Source organism: Puma concolor, chromosome A3 (assembly GCF_028749965.1).
Source record: "Puma concolor isolate L17-30 chromosome A3, mPumCon1.1.hap2, whole genome shotgun sequence".
Taxonomy (NCBI): Eukaryota; Metazoa; Chordata; class Mammalia; order Carnivora; family Felidae; genus Puma; species Puma concolor.
Window position 1 is genome coordinate 56,181,448 of NC_141669.1, and position 17,187 is coordinate 56,198,634.

General features: G+C 34.9%; 1 protein-coding gene across 5 annotated transcripts; it reads right to left on the bottom strand.

Annotated features, from left to right (window-relative positions):
• Nucleotides 1–1,026: 1,026 nt before the first annotated feature.
• Nucleotides 1,027–16,843, bottom strand: ETAA1 (ETAA1 activator of ATR kinase). Of its 5 annotated transcripts, XM_086700977.1 has the most exons (7): nucleotides 16,476–16,843; nucleotides 15,949–16,041; nucleotides 15,198–15,326; nucleotides 14,853–14,929; nucleotides 11,087–11,199; nucleotides 8,798–10,833; nucleotides 1,027–2,973 (listed from the first exon to the last, which is right to left on the bottom strand). In XM_086700977.1, exons 1-7 carry the CDS (start codon nucleotides 16,696–16,698, stop codon nucleotides 2,855–2,857), a joined length of 2,790 nt encoding a protein of 929 aa, XP_086557103.1. In that variant the 5' UTR covers nucleotides 16,699–16,843; the 3' UTR covers nucleotides 1,027–2,854. The 5 variants fall into 5 exon arrangements, with proteins under 5 accessions (XP_086557103.1, XP_086557106.1, XP_025788272.2 ...); XM_086700980.1 differs by lacking the exon at nucleotides 15,949–16,041 and having other exon boundaries at nucleotides 15,198–15,322; nucleotides 16,397–16,843; XM_025932487.2 differs by lacking the exon at nucleotides 15,949–16,041 and having other exon boundaries at nucleotides 16,476–16,842.
• Nucleotides 16,844–17,187: the final 344 nt, after the last annotated feature.

A 17,187-nucleotide genomic window follows, 5' to 3' on the forward strand; every position in this document is an offset into this window, starting at 1 on the left:
CCCACAAGTGATTCTGATCACTACAACCTGGCAAGAACTGAAAATCATAATCAGACTTTAAATTATCACTTACAGTAATCAGTGTTAGGCTAAATTTAAATTGTTTCTTGAAACATTTTCTAATCCTGGATAGCTCAGGGAATCAGATTGCTTCAAGTAGGAGGAGGCAGAATCTGCCATCAGAATATATCTAAATTCATAAAATATTTGATAAGTAACCACTGAATATCAGTACTGGGTAGACAGAGAGAAGTAAGGTGCCTCTGTTCTCAGGAATGTAAAAGTTAGTGATAACAGAGTAGCATATAAGCACTATTTTCTAAGGTGTGGTACATGCCTGCATACCACTGACTCTTTGTGTAATAAGCAACCCAAGTCTTCCTGGGATCAGGTTTGCCTATCTGCAGCAAGAAAGAGTAGTGACAGATGAACTTTATTCTGTAGTAGACTTTCCTGCAATAATGGCATTATCACTGTCAGCTTTTCTATAGCCAGCCTGAGCCGAACTTGAGTTGGAATAGAGCTGCCAGGCCTACCAATTGCCCTTTCTTTGTGTGGAAACAGATTTCATAGAGATTGGAAAGAGCCAAGCCAGAGAAACCACGCAGCCCTCTGTGTGCTCACCGAAGGGCCACTGACTCCACTATTTCCAACAATAGCTAAGAGAAGAATCGGGATAGGAAAGGAGAATTTGAACAGGAGTAACCCTAGAAAACCAATCATGTTCAGGTTGAAATGTGCTGGGCCATTTACTATTCCACCTACCAGCCATAAGTACTGTAAAGTTTCCTTTTAAAGTGAAAAGTCATCCCTTTAAGAAAACTATTCAGTAAATGGCAGTATAGGCTGTGTGAAAATATGGCAACACTAGGAAGAAAATACAAAATAAGAAGTTATAGAAATATTACCAGGACACATACACACCTGAATAACATATATGACATTACAGGATTGCCCCCATGAAACATCTAAGAAATGTTACCACCATCATCAGAAAGAAATCAATTTAGTGAGAATGGTCAGGTATGAGTTTCAAAGAAACTGAGATTTATTAGGCTAAGTCTTAAAGAAGGGACAGAATTGGCTAAAGGCACGGGCTATAGAGGAAGCAAATGGCAGGAAGGGAAGAACTTAAACAAAGGAAGAGATATCCAAAGCATAGTAAGAACACAGTGAAGCCACTTTAGAAAAAATAAAGAATCTCAGTTCATCATTTCTTACATAGAAAATTTACCTATATTTATTTAGGGTCTTTATTATATATTTTTGGACAAATAAAGGTTACCTAGAATATGTTATTTCACTATATACATGAATATACAATTTTTGAAGTGGTATATCTTTATATAGCAATACCTTAAAATGCATTAATTATATTGATATTATCATATAGCTCTAAGACACCAGAGTAGTGGTGAACATACTAATAAGTGTTTCACATCTATAACTTTCATCAGGTCTCCTAAAGCCATTTAGGATACATAAAGCATTCTTACTGCCCTTATGACTTTCGCTGAGATTTTCAATTATAGTTTAGAGAATTTTAGACCGGCAAATAGAAACAATAGAGTAATAGAGAAAAACAAATTGGTAAAAGTCAGAAAATTTAATCAAAGGAAAATTTAATAGTTGTAGGAAAACTGAAAAGAGAAAGATTCTCATTTTTATATCATGGAATGATAAAATTCTTTAATACAAGAAACAATGAGATTATTAAACAGACCTTAATGTACTTTTTGTTACTATTTTTTTAGTTTTATACTATGAAATAATTAATACTCCTACAAACAAGTTATTTTAAATACTGATTAATACTCTGTAGCAATTGGCATAATTGTCTAGGTGTTCATTAGAATGATAGCAATCATTCTAATCACAGAACAGCTTTAACTTGCCTTGTGAGTTTCAGAACAGTATCCATTTCTCACCCATACAATAAAGAAGCTGGACCAGATGACATCTAAAGTTTCTGACAATTCTAAATGTTAATATTGCTATATAACTTAGCCAGTCTACTTTCTTTTTTTCTAAACTTCTTAAATCAGCATTTTCCCTAAAATTAGTGAAAGCTTTCCAAAATGCATCATGTTTTAGAAAATTAAAATTAAAATCTATTTCAGACTAGGAATTGAAAATAGCAATTTCCTTACAAATAAATCAAAGTCCTTTATTTCCCACCAACCACGTTTCTAAGAAAATGGAAGTATTTTTAAGATTCAGAAATCTATAAAACCTTTAAGAAACAGTTACTGAAAGTAAAACTAAAAAAAAAAAAATTCTCAAGAGCCTAGGTGGCTCAGTTGATTAAATATTCGACTTTGGCTCAGGTAATGATCTTGCAATTTGGGAGTTCAAGCCCCACAGTAGGCTCTGTGCTGACAGCTCAGAGCCTGGAGCTTGCTTCAGACTGTATCTCCCTCTCTCTCTGCCCCTCTCCTGCTCGCACTCTGTCTCTCAAAAATAAACATTAAAAAAAATTTTTTTTAAGTCTCATTTCTAAGATGAAGCTTTGTATTAGGAAGTTATTACAATAAAAAAATTAGCAAATTACCTATTTTTGGATGATCCACAATATTTGAAAAAATAACTCCTTTATTTTGTATAATTTTATACCATAATTACTAACTTTCCTGAATTTCTAAAACGTATATGCAATTACTTTCACATACCTCTTCAAGGAAAGGTTTCATTAACCACTGCAAACACTGATTTATTAAATAAAATAGAAGTCCATGCTTTATAACTCAGCATTAAATTTCTCACAGAGAAATCAAGAAAGAATATTCCCTATCATAGATAGTTATTAACTGTCTTTGTTAAGTCTTCCAAATAATATTTCATAAAAGAAATCAAGTTAAGTGGGAGCTGCCTTTACAGATGATGCCTGTGCTTTGGCCATTCTTCGAACCAGTGCTTCTTGTCTTTTTCTTTGAATTTCTTCAGGAGAATATTTTTTATTTTTCTCTTCTTCCTCTAAAAATTAAACAAAATATAGGTATTACTTTTATAGACTACACAGTCATCTTGAACATGAGTTTTAATTTTTTACTTTTATCATCCAGACTTGCCACATTGGTATAACTATTAAATCACACTAAACTACTAAATACGATATTTGATGTACAGATACAGTGTTCTAGGCCAAAAGAAAATCAAGTACTGATCAATCCGTTCCTATTTTATACACCTTTCACAGTGTGATAAAATTCATTTGATTAAAACTGTACATATTGACTTCCCAGCATATAATTCTTATGAATAAAATCTAATTTATATAATTGACAAATGAGTATTTTTTAAGAACTAGAATTTTATTTTACTTTTTAGTTGTCTTAATGTTTTATTTATTTTTGAGAAAGAGAAAGACAGAGTACGAGAGGGGGACAGCACAGAGCCTGATGCAGGGCTCGAACTTGTGAACCATGAGATCATGACCTGAGCCGAAGTCCAATGCCTAATAACATACTGAGCTACCCAGGTATCCCCAAAACCTGGGATTTTAGATGTTATATATAAACTTCAACAGAAAGGTAGTCAAAATATAATGAATTCAAATATCAACACCTTAAATAGTATACATTTACTATAAGCTGTATCAATATTCATGCTAATTTTTTTTCCTCTAGAGAGCTCTAAGATTTTCATTTTAGCCATTCAGGAAAAAATGTTTTAGAGTGATCCAGTGAAATCTATCATGTCAATAAATATATAATTCACTGTCAGATGTTTTTATTTGGAGGACACATTTTATATAAACATTAGAAAATTATTTCAGGGGCACGTGAGTGGCTCAGTTGGTTGAATGTCCAACTTTGGCTCAGGTTATGATCTCATGGTTCAGTTTGTGAGTTTGAGCCCTGCTGTCAGCACAGAGCTGGTTTCTGATCCTCTTTCCCCCTTTCGCTGTCTGCCCCTCCCCCAGTCATGCTCACTATCTCTCTTTCTCTCTAATAAATAAACATTAAAAATATTTTAAAAAGATTATTTCAAAGAGCATTAATATCTGAATGAAAACTTCAATTCGAATGTCTTTTTAATATATAAAAATGTGAAGCATTCTGACATTCCTATGCAGCATATTTTAGTATGCTTTTAGTATACTTTAGGTAAATGTACTATAAAATAAACAATGTGTTTTAAATTAAGTAAATGAAAATAAAATTAAGTTTGATTTTAGTAACATCCAATTCTACCTCTGCCAAAATACGGAGTTCTAATAAAATGAATTTAATTCCAGAGTTAAGTCACTTTGAGCTAAAATATTAGATTATCTATGTAATGCTAATAAGAATCAAACTTTGAAATTAGCAAACATATTTTCTCATTTAAATGATGTTTGAAAATTAAGACCATCATATTTAAGCAACCTTGTATTGGTAAAACTGTTTATGTTGTAAAATCTGTCTCTCATAGAATAACAATCTGTAGTACTGTTGGCAGAGAAGTATTATTTACACTAACATCTAGACACAGGTTTAGAATTTGTTCTAAGACATTTCTCTTATTACCTAAGGGAGATTATTTGTCCAAAATACATTATCTGTCTCCCCTTCCTTTCTTGGTATAATTGGAAATGGGAGAGGGTATTCAGGGTAAGAAAGAAATATTTGAGATAAACTCCCTAGATGACTCTGATGACTTATTTCCTAAACTTATTACCTCAAAGATTTGTAGCTATTTCTCCCTATAGAAAGATGCTACAAGATACTTTATAATTAGCTTGACTGATCATCTAATATTTTAGTCTCAAAGCTGAGAAATACAAGAAACTCAGAATTCACACATACACAGTTGCATTCAATTGACCACAAGTTTGGAAGGAAAACAGATTAATAATCCACGACAGCAGAAAAGAACATAGCTCCCTAAAACTGGGTTTATAACTAACATGGTGAAATTCTTGGAAAAATAATTTCAAATGATATAAAGTCACACCATGAAAATTTGATTTAGAGAGAGTCACCCTTTTCTCTCATCGGCCCTTCCTTTAGCTCATTCTGCAATAAACATACATGGCAAAGTTTCAAACTATTCCAAGGTACAAAGCAAGAGTAGCTTTTTTTTTTTTTTAAATGTTGGTTTATTTTTGAGAGAGAGAGATACAGACCGTGATCAAGGGCAGAGAGGAGACACAGATTCTGAAACAGCACACAGCCTGATGCAGGGCTTGAGCCTAAGTCTGACACTCAACCGACTGAGCCACCCAGGTGCCCCAAGAGTGGCTCTTCTTAATCTTTATTATAAGGCAGAAATCAGGAAGGAAAAAAAATTCTGTAAAGGGCCAGAAAGTTAATATATTAACCTCTGAAGGTCATATGGTCTCTTGTTGCAACTCTTCAGCTCTGTTATTGTAGCATGAAAACAGCCATGGACAATATAAATGATGTGACTGTGTTCAAACAAAACTTAGTTTATGGACAATGAAATCTATGTAATTTTCAAAGGTCATGAAATATTACTTTTCTCTTGATTTTCTCAACTATTTAAAATGTGAAAAACATCTTAGCATGCTGGCTGTATAAAAACAGGCTCTGGGCTGGATGTGGATGGGCCATGGTTTACCAAACCCTGCCTTAAAACAAGGGTTAAATGGGTTTTGTTTCAAAGATGTTCTCTAGAAAGTAGCTTGCTACAAAACAAAGTAAAATAAAGTGGAAACAATAGAAAATAGATTAATGTTAATTAGAAGATTAGGTACTATCAGTAAACTTAAAAAAATTGATAAGATAAACTGAAAGGCAGATTATCCACTCATAAAATATGCAGATAAGGTAGTAGATAGTTTTGGGAAAACTCAAATATTCCAGAGAGATCTTTAGTACTCTTTAACATAATTATAACTGTATTTAAATAATTTCATGTTGAGAGTTTGGTCCAATTAAATACATTTACTTAAATATAAATTTAAATTATTTACATGATTTATTTAAATAAAAATAAAAATTATAGATTAACAATTTTTAAAATTTCAAAATATCTAGGCTATAATATAGGGAAATATTAATTGTTGGTGTTGATAAGAATATAAATTGATGAAACTTTTTGGGAAGATTTAATGATATCCACTAAACTTCAAAACATTCTTACATCAATTTTTCAGTAATTAACAGATACAATCACAGGAGCATGCAGAAATTTATGTAGAAGTATATTCACTGGAGTATTGTTTGTAATGTAAAAAATGCAACCAAACTGAACTTCCTGTCAGTAGAGAGGCAGTTAAATAGATCAAGGTACATCCATATAATGACATACTATACAGTCATTAAAAGGACTGAAGCAAAACTATACATAGAACTGGAAAAGAGGGGCGCCTGGGTGGCTCAGTCAGTTAAACATCCGACTTCGGCTCAGGTCATGATCTCACGGTACATGGGTTTGAGCCCTGCGTTGGGCTCTGTGCTGACAGCTCAGAGCCTAGAGCCTGGAGCCTGCTTCAGATTCTGTGTCTCCTTCTCTGCCCCTTTGCCCTTCACCAAATTGCACTCTGTCTCTCTCTCTCTCTCTCTCAAAAATAAATAAACATTACAAAAAAACAAAACAAAACTGGAAAAGATAGCTATGTTAAGTGAAGGCAAAACCAAGTTGCAAATAGTAGGTACATAGCATATAATTCCATCTGATAGATGTATAGGCATACACACACACACACACACACACGGACATTTTTATATGCACAGAAAATGTTAAATGATGTATTCTAAACTGTTAGCTATGGTTTTCCTGAGGCATGGCTGTGTAAAAAGAGAAACTGAGAATTTAATTTTTCACTTCAAATTAATTTACTCTGCTTTCTTTCTTCTTAAACAACGAGCATATTACTGTTATGAGTTAAAAAAAAAAAGATCACTTAAATAGGAAAGTTGAGCAGTAATGCCAACAAAAGCACCATCTAGAATCTAAACAGAAAACAATGATGTAATGTTAAAAGAAGATAAAATCTCCCTCACCTTATTAGCATTGATCTACATAATAGATAAAAATCCTAATATTAGCCCGAAGTGAGGGAGGCTGATTAAAAAACATCTGTAATTACAAGCTAGCATAGTAAATGCTGTAACAGAAGTTAAAGCTGGGTATTGGAGAAACCCAGAGAAAGTGAACCTAAATTATTGAGCTGAATAAAAACATACTGTGTTTTGGGGCGCCTGGGTGGCGCAGTCGGTTAAGCGTCCGACTTCAGCCAGGTCACGATCTCACGGTCTGTGAGTTCGAGCCCCGCGTCGGGCTCTGGGCTGATGGCTCGGAGCCTGGAGCCTGTTTCCGATTCTGTGTCTCCCTCTCTCTCTGCCCCTCCCCTGTTCATGCTCTGTCTCTCTCTGTCCCAAAAATAAATAAACGTTGAAAAAAAAAATTAAAAAAAAAAAAAACAAAAACAAAAAACATACTGTGTTTTAAAGGACAAATGGAAAATGGCCAGGCAGATTTGGTATATGCATGTGGGGGTACTATGTTTCGGTGAAGTAAATAGCATCTGTAAAAATGTAAGGCTGTGAGAAGAACTGGACATTAGGAAGTACAAGTAGTTATGCCAGATACAGTGCCTTTTAAAAAAGATTACAGTATCAGTGAATAACAGATTTTTCACATTATATTACATGATATTCATTCAGATACTTACTAAACATCTTCTATGTGGGAGATGCTGTGGTAGGTCTAGGTATTCACAGATAAGACAGACAATAATCAATACTTAATTGCAAACTGTGATAAAAGAAATAAGAGAGATGATGGAAAATGACAAGGAAAAGACCTATAGATTGTTCAAGGAAGGTCTCTGTGAGAAGGTCATACTTAAACTGAGACCTAAGGATAAAAAAGAACCAACCAAAAGACGGATGGGGGTGGGGAGAAGGGGAGACAAACATCAGGAAGAAATAGTTTTAGTTGGGAACAGCATAGTCAGAGCTCCTGAACTAGGAAAGAAACTATGCTGTTTGAGAACTGAAAGACAGCTAATGTAACTGAAACTTACTTGGTAAGTGAGGTAAAAAAGAAGGTAGGCAGGTAAGGAGTGATAATCCAGGGCCTTGCAGATCAGTGTAAAGTTGGAATATTATTTGAAAGATGATGGCCATCATTGAAGGCTGTGGTTAAGCACAAGAATGCCATGTTTGCCTATTTGTTTTTAAAAGATTATTCTACGTTTGGAGACTAGAGTTGAAAAGAGATAAAAGAACTGCAGGAATCTAGTCAAGAAATGTTAGCTTGGATAAGGGTAGTAGAGGTTGAGTGAGGAAAATGGACAATTTTAAGATGTATTTTTCTGAGATAGAAACAATGCAACTTGATAGAATTGTGGGAGAGGAATCAGAAAAATCAAAGATGACAGACAGGCTGTACTGAGTAAGCAAACTGCAATTCTAACCATCACAGCAAATGTGTTTAATTAGAATGCTCTGAATTTTCAAATATTGCTCACCTCAACGTTCTGCTAAACATAGGAGTATGATGAAGTTTTAAAACAATGAGATATTTAGTAAACATAATCTCTTGGAAATAAATAGATCTAAAAGTACAATTTCCTAGTAAATAATTCAGAAAACATTCAACAAATATTTACTGAATACCTACTATATGCTAGTCACTGAATTAAAAGCTGGGAATCTGATGCAGTCTTTTGAAAACATAAATCACCCCTCTTTGTATATTACAGCATAATTATTCCTAAGAGTCACTTTAAGAATTCTAGTTAAATGTCATACTTTTTTAATCTTACGTTACACAAATTCGATACAACAAATAACTAGGTTAGCTACTTTCCCAGGTGATAATTTTCAAACTACTTTATACATACCTTTTGAAGGTTGTTTCAAAGATTCAGAACGTTTCACCAAACACTGTTGTTGAATAGCCCTCCCACAAAACGAATGGACAGGAGTTTTATTTTTCTCCAAACCCTGTGTAATTTTGGTATCAGAAATACTTCCTGGTAGACAATTTTGATTAAACTGGGAAAGAATTTGAGAATTTTTCATCTTTGTAAATGTATACTTAGGAAATCTAACTGTTCTGTTAAGGCCACTCTGATCTGCATCTCTTGTGCTCCTATGGGACAGATGCTGAGTACTTAATTTCTTCTTATAAGTAGCAGTTTCTGTATTCCTATAATCTGAACTCACATTCAAACTTGAACTTCCCGTAAGAACTGACTGTGGACTTTTCACTTGTATTGGAACATCAGTGTTATTCCAGGAGAAATGCAGATTATTGATATGACAATTTGAGTTCTTGGAGTATATTGTCAAATTTGTTGTAGCACCTAAAAAACTTGGAGAATTTCCACAGATTTCCCTTTTATCCATCTTTACTGGTTTATTTAATTGTGAGCTATTTGTGAAAGATGTGTGCCCTGAAATGCTGCTGAGATTCAAATGTTTTGATTGCACCAACTGACTTTCTTGTTTAGATGTAGTAAATATGTTTTTGGCTCCATGTTTGGAACTATTATTGATCTCAAGTGTACTTTCTGGTATCTTGCTGCCCTTTCTAATGTCTTGTTGCTGAGTTAGTCTTTCAATATCATCACATGCTTGGTATAATAAATCATCATCTACATCATCTGCTTCCCAGGTATTCTCTAATTGATGGCATGCTTTAACAATTTCATTGGCAAATGATGGATCATTCCAGTCATCAAAGAAAGAACCTAACTTTGATGCATTAGTCTGATTTGTATTATAAACACTGGTTTCATTGCCCAAAGTTGCAGAGCCAAAAGGATTTATATTAGCAGGTGCTTTAAAAGACGGATTAAAAATGGACTTATTTTCTTGTTCATTAGAATATCCTGTGTTCAAAGTAGACTTTTCAAAAGTATTTACATTAGAAGTAAATTTAGTATGCATATCTTCTTTTACTTTTGTCAGATTAGATGCAACTGAACAGTCTTGAACAATTTTATTGAAAGATTTCTCAAGTTTCATCACATATCCACTGGATGGCAATTTGTTTGGTTCATCATTTGGATTTAGTGAAAAACTGTATTTTCCAGAATCTATTAATTCCTTGTTATGTGTCTTTGAAGGGAGATCTTGTACAATTTTTGAATCCCTTAACCTGGCACCTAGGCTTGTATTCATTCTTGACTTATGTTTATCACACTTATTGTTAAAGTTACAAATACTCTTTTGATCAGCAATCTGGGCTGTTTTAGGAGCTGGGGAAAGTTCATACATTTTGACATTTTGCATAACAAAAGGTTCATTATTTAGTAAGTTTTCCCAATCATCCTCAAAATCACTGGTAGGAAATGCATCAAGGTGTTTATTAAAAGCTTCTGGCTTCTCAGTGTAAGAAGTCACACATGGATTTGTCATTCCAAGAGTATCTACTTGACAAGAAAGTGATCCTGGGGTTTTATCTGGCAGTTTTTCAGTGACCAGAGTTTCATTAGTAATGATTTTCTCCTTTTTCAAAGCGCTTTTCTTTCCAAAGGTAGTATTACTGGTGTTCAAAAAAGCATCTGACAGATCTTGGCTGAACTGTCCACTACATTTCTGAGTAGAGCCATCAAAAATGGCATTAAAGGCTGCTTCAGCATTTTGGTCAAATGGCTTCTGACTGCTATTTTGATCATTTATCACAGACATTTTGGTGTTTTCTTCCATTGGGTTCTTCATTATAGCATTATCTATTTCTGGAACTATATCATGTAATAACTGCATCTGTACATTATCTTTATAGTTACTTAAAGTCTCTGCTTCTGAAATTGTCTGGATAAAATCATGATTTCTCTTCTTTTGCTCTTGAATCACATCTAGCTCTTCCATATTTTTATCAAATTGCTTAGCCAATTTCATAAGTTCTTCCTCTTGATTTTGTGTTTTCAACCTATTAAACATTTAAAAAGTCATAATTAAGAAAGCTTCTAAGAGTCATTATAAATATTCAGTTGTTATCAAACATATTTTAATATATTAAAACTCAAAATTTCAACACAATTATTTTAAGTCTAAAGTTTTACATGTCAAAACTGAAAAAAGTAATTTCTAAATATTTTAATAGATTAACAAAATCAAAGCAGAGTATTATTAAATATATTTACTCCACTGAATGTCAGAAAAGCTGAAAAGTTTGAACTTACTTTGTGCAGCTGATTTTTGCTCTTGATTTGCCTTTTGCTACACTAGGAGTACAAGGAATAGCAGAAGCACCAATCCACATGCCTAGCATGGAGTTTGTTGTTGGTTTTTCATCCTTTGGCAGAAGGGAAAAGAGATATGTTTACAAAGGAAGGAAAGAAGGGAAGGAGGGGGAGGGAGAGGGAGGGAAAAGGAGGGAGAGGGAGAGGGAAAGGGAGAGAAAGAAAAGAAAGAAAGGGAAAGGAAGAAAAAAAGAAAAGAAAAAGAAAGAAAGAAAGGGAAAGGAAGGAAGAAAAAAAGAAAAGAGACAGAGAGAAAGAAAGATAGAAAGAAAGAAAGAAAGAAAGAAAGAAAGAAAGAAAGAAAGAAAAACAAACTTTAACTTGAATTATCTTCCTAAAGCAATAAACTGTGGTAAGGTGATAGTTTACTAAACAAGCTCCAGAACAATGAGAAGTTGGAGGATGGCAATAACAAGTTGCAAGAAGTGATCCATTTATGTTTCAGGAAATGAAAATATTCAGAATTTGTAATTCTTTATTTTCAAAAAAAATTAAGTTCTAAGAATTTAACAAGTGCATATTTAATGGCAAAGGCATAGTTATTATCAAAAGAAAACTGACTTCCTAAGAATAAAGAGAGATTCATATGGAATTCTTTCTATATCACCTGATTCTCCATATTTTCACTATCCCCATCATAATCTTTATCTAAAGTTGGACAATCCATGTTGACCTGAATTGGGAACACTTAGAATTCAGGTCAACAGGACTGCACTAACTCACAAATGAGTTAGAAAGTGCAAGGTTAGAACTAATGCTAAGAATAAGGCAGGAATAAGAACAAAAATAAGTAGAGAAAGGAGAAAGAGAAGTTTGACCACTATGAAGGATAGGAAAAAGCCATTTTAATCCTGGATATTTTTGCTATGTGTTTCAGTCATCTGATCAAGCAAAAAATTAGAAAATGAGTTTATTCATTAGTTACACACCAAACCAACAAATCAAATAGGTTAACCATTTTCTACTCTATTTTTGTACTTAGAATGAACACAGTACTCAGAATGAACATAATATCACACAAGGTAAAAATAATCTTATCACTAGATTATAGGATACTTGAAGGCATGGAATGATCTTATGATTATTATAGTTCAGCATCTAACAAAATGCTAGGCATAAAGAATATATCAGTTTACATTTATTTGCTAGGTTTAGGTGAAAAGATCCCTACAACTTGATACTTTAAAATCCTCAATCAACAAGCAGTTTAGCAGTTTTCTTAGATGTCCACTTGAACCTAGATTTTAGTTTCACAGAATACTCCAGTAAACCAGTAAGTTTACTTTTAGACTATACATTTCCACTTTTGTTTCAACAACCTTGAATTTAGGGAAAATAACATTCTTAATGATTTAATTATGGGCACTTTGTCCATTTACCAAGTATTTTAAAATTAATTGACTTTTTTAGAGAATAAAGGTAGGACAGCTTTATATGTCCAATTTTATGTATACAAGGGCCCTTGTATGTTTTTATATTAATTATATTTTTAAAATGTCTTTAATAATATTTGCATAATTCATTGATTTCCAACTACAATCCAGGTGTTATAAGGTATCTGAACATATTACTTCATTTACTCCTATATACAGTGTGTAGTTGTATAAAAATGATGAAAAAATATACATCTTCAAACAAACACCATATGAAAAGTATCCCTGAAGAAAGTGAAATGATTGTCCACTGAATATGGAAGTGCATATTTAAAAAAAATGTCACCTCTGAAAATACCAAGGTGACTTAAATAACTATTTGAGGGGGTAACTCACCTAAAAATAAAAAGCATGACTATGTCATTATGAGAACATGTCAGTCTTTTTAAAAGACCTTGATAATACCAAATATCTATAGGCTTTAAAAGTGCTTAGTTGAAAAAAGTAACATTTAAAAGCAACTAATTTCACTGTATTTTTTCTTATATACAAGTTACAACTTGCATATTGTTGCCACTTCTTTATGTGAGCTATTATTTCCAGCCCACTTAGGTAAAGGGTCCAGTAATTTACTCAACTATCTTTTTATCACAATTTAAGCTGGCCAGCCCAAACACATTTTATATGCTTCTTTCATGTGAAACCCACAACTAATGAAGATCTATTGTTAACTTATGAAGTAAATAGTATCGTGGCATAAAAGCTATTTAACTACTGAACCATATGTAAAATGAATTTCTATGACATGCCAAACATGGAATGCAGAGCTAGTAGCAACATAGTTGTTTTGACTGTGCTAACTGTAATTTTGGATGTTTTATAGCCACTAAAGAAAACTTTATTTCCTGTCTCCTTCACCTGGATGACGGTGATTCCTTGTAACCACAGTTTGGGCCAGCGCCATCTATTGTTTACCATAAACAATAAACCCTTGGTAAGGGTATGTCAAGGAAAAAATCCCAAACTAAAATGTTTTCTAGACTTAAATATTGTTAAATAAGAAAAAGAGAGAGAAGAGGATCAAAACAGAGGTTGACTTAAACTTTATATTTCTTTCTTTCTTTCTTTCTTTCTTTTTTTTTAAAGTTTATTTACTTTGAGAAAGAGAGATAAAGCATGAGCAGGACAGGGGCAGAGAGAGGGAGAGAGAACCCAAGCAGACTCCATGCAGTCAGCAGAACGCCATGCAGGGCTTGATCCCATAAGCACAAGATCATGACCTGAGCCAAAACTAAGAATCAGAAGCTTAACTTAACCAACTGAGCCACCCAGATGCCCCTAAACTTGTATTTCTATTTCATTCAAGCAGTACAGGAACTGAAACAAAGAGAAAGAAACTTTTGAAGATGATTCTATGATAGCAAATAACTATCATAAACTATAACATAACCTTACATTTATAGTGCTCTTTAGTTTACAAAGAATTTTTAACTAATTTATTCCTCCTAACAGTCCAATGGAGAGGGCAAGACAAGTACTAATTCTGGTTTATAGCTGAATGAAGTTCTGAGAACTTAAGTGATTTGCGTATGGTCACTCAGTTTAGGAGGTGGACTCAGAACTGACTCCAAATCTAGTGTTCTTTCCACTTTTATGAATGTTGCTCAATGATCTTATTAGTCCACAAGTATTAAGAAGAGCAATTTTAATGGGGAAAAAGTAGGCTGTAGACCGTAAACAAATACCACTCACAAAAAACTTAAAAGTTTAAATTTTTATTTTTTGATTCTATTATTTTAGTAACTTTAAAAATGAGGCCATATATGGTTGAACAACATTAAAATAAGCACAGGGGCACCTGGGTGGCTCAGTCGGTTGGGTGTCTGACTTCAGGTCATGATATCACGGTTTGTGAGTTCAAGCCCCGCATCAGGCTCTGTGCTGACAGCTCAGAGCCTGGAGCCTGTTTCAGATTCTGTGTCTCCCTCTCCCTCTGCCCCTCCCCGACTCACACTCTGACTCTCTCTCAAAACTAAATAAAAGTTAAAAAAAAAATTATAAAAAAAATAAACGCAAAGCTCTAGTCGAATTTCATCACTAAAAAAATTAAAGTAAGATACATTCTTAGGAAAATATATATTACCAATTATACATTATGTCCCATTTTTCAAAACCTACATTTCAGTAGTAGAAAAGGTAAAAGTAACCTTTACTGCTCTATTTTCAGAAGAACTGTAAAAGACCAAATATTTCTCATCCAAGTGAACTATATGTGGGCCTAGTAGCATAATTTTCACGGTTTTTAAATAAACTACAAACCTAGTGATATTTACCTGAGGAGCAATACGATTAACAATATGTGAGATTTCATCACTATCAGTAGTGTAAATCTGTTTTCTTCTTCCTTTACCTAAAGAAACAAAAACATTTCTATAAATTGTAAACAAAAAACTTAATTTTTAAAAACAGCAGTCACTTCTTAGAAAACAATTTTAATTAGCATGGCTTAGATCACTGTGCACTGACATCACAAGCATATCATAACAATCACGGAAGATTCTCAAAAAACTTCTGTTGTATAAAAGTTCCTGCTACTACCTGACTGAAATTCTATAGTTAAATCCTAATAATTTACCAAATATTTACCCAGATAAAAATGCTAATTAATAATAAATTACCTAACTGTTTTGTCATTGGAGAATTTTGATCCCAAAAGATATCATTCTGTCCATCTGGATCATTAGGAGAACTGAAGGTAGATGACAATAAATCCATTTTCAGCACTCTCTTTGGTGTTTCATACCTTTCTAAGTAAAATAAGATTAAAAAACAATTGTTGCATTGCAAAGCATTACTTTACTTCATAATACCCCAATGTCAAATATCCCTTAGATTACTTTTTATGGTACAATTATAAAATTTTCTGAGATGATATTACTCTAACCACAACTGAAATATTTCATATAAAAATCCTTGTAATACTTGACAAATTTGACATTGTAAATAGCAAGCATTTTAAGATAGACTAGTAGCTCTATGAATGTATAACAGTGTATGATCTAATCACTTCATTCATTACCACTGGAACTTGGGGGCTTTGGGAACCACCTATAATTTATAGATATATTTTAAAAACCAAACGGCTCCCAGCAGTAAAAGTCTGTTTAGCCCTTTCATCAACTCTATCCTACTTACACTAATTACTTTAAAAAGCTTTAACGACCCATTTCTTGGTTAGTTTTGTCTAGTTACACCTTTACATTTCTACAAAGAAATGTTGTTCTTTCCAAAACTGCTTTATGAGAGTAAACTAAAGACAAGGTAACAAAAGCCGACTTTTAAGAACACACTGTTAGAGCATTTGTTTGAAGTGCAGTGCCTACCAGGATTTATTAGAAATCCTTAAAAAATGGAACACCAAAAACTGACCAGAATATTCGGGGGCCCTTAGTTTCCTACTTTGAGGGTCAGCATACACAGGAACTTCCGGCTTATTCGTAATGAGGTGAGACATCACCAAAGCTTTGAGGAAAGAGATAGATACGGCTTTTCATATGACCCCTCCACTTAAGCAAGTCAGGGCAAAAGTTTAAGCGGGGAGGGGAATAAGTCTCCTGGGAGCAAGGTGAAGGCAGCAAGTCTATCCGATAGCTCTCCTCACTCTGCCACTGCTGATGACTGGAGGAGCAGCCTAGAAATAGCCGCCCTTCCTCAAACAGGTAAATCACAGGACCTATTTCTGTAGCGGCGGCAAGGGAGTGGTCAAACCGAACGGGGCAGAGCTCAAACTCGGGGGTAGTGGCGTCGTGTTCCTTTCGGATTCACGAGGGGAGAAGCCCAGAGAAAGGAAAACACTTCAGACTCCACCCCCACCCGCACCCCAGGTTTCGCCTTGGCAAGCGGGCTGTGGGGCTGCAGCGCACAAGCCCGGAGAGGCCGCGTTGCCGACGTCTCACCCTCGGGGTTACTTTTACTGCACGAAGCGGCTGCTGTAGGCTGCTCTTGTTGTGGCACGGGCCGGGGAGACCTCTCTCCGGCCCTGCGGAGCCCTGAGCCGCGGGCCGACCTCAGCCGCCTCTTCCCTGGCTCGACCACCGAGCTGCATTCCTCAGCCGCCGCCGCTTTGGGCGGCGTGCTCTTCAGGCCAGGGCTGTCCCCATGTTTCCTTCGCCGACTCATTGCCTGTAACCCCCCTCCGCCAGCCGCTCCTCCTTTCACATTTTGTAACGGGAGGAGTAAAGCAATGAAACTACAAGCGGGTCTCCGCGCCAACGGCCGCCGCCATTTTGGCCGATGGGGCGCTCGTAAGAGGCGGCCGCTGATTGGCTGCGTCCGGGCGCGGGGTGGAGCGGTCAGGGTGCCAGGGCTGGGCGCTTCCGCAGCCCGCCTCCAAGACCGCTAGGCTCTGCTAGGTCTCCTGGGATTGGAAGTGATTGTAAAAGGGGCAGTGATCTGGTCGCAGTGTGAGCGCGTGTGAGGTGGAAAGGAAATGGAGTCTACTGGCATCTCTTAACTGAATTGACGACAGGAATTACACATTACTCAGATTTAGATTATTGTGGGTTTTATTATTTTAAAGAAGAGGTAATTAGGAAGGACAAATTAAGCTATTTTTTCATAGGTGATATGTGGTTAGAAAAATCCAAAAACTGGGGTGTCTGGGTGGCT

Excerpts from the sequence above, each read along its gene's own strand:
- ETAA1 (XM_086700977.1), bottom strand. The coding sequence starts at position 16,698 with ATGAGTCGGCGAAGGAAACATGGGGACAGCCCTGGCCTGAAGAGCACG. Across the intron at positions 15,327-15,948 it reads AAGGGCCCCCGAATATTCTG|AAAGGTATGAAACACCAAAG; the intron begins GTCAGTTTTTGG and ends TATTTTACTTAG. Across the intron at positions 10,834-11,086 it reads GCAAAAATCAGCTGCACAAA|GTTGAAAACACAAAATCAAG; the intron begins GTAAGTTCAAAC and ends AATGTTTAATAG.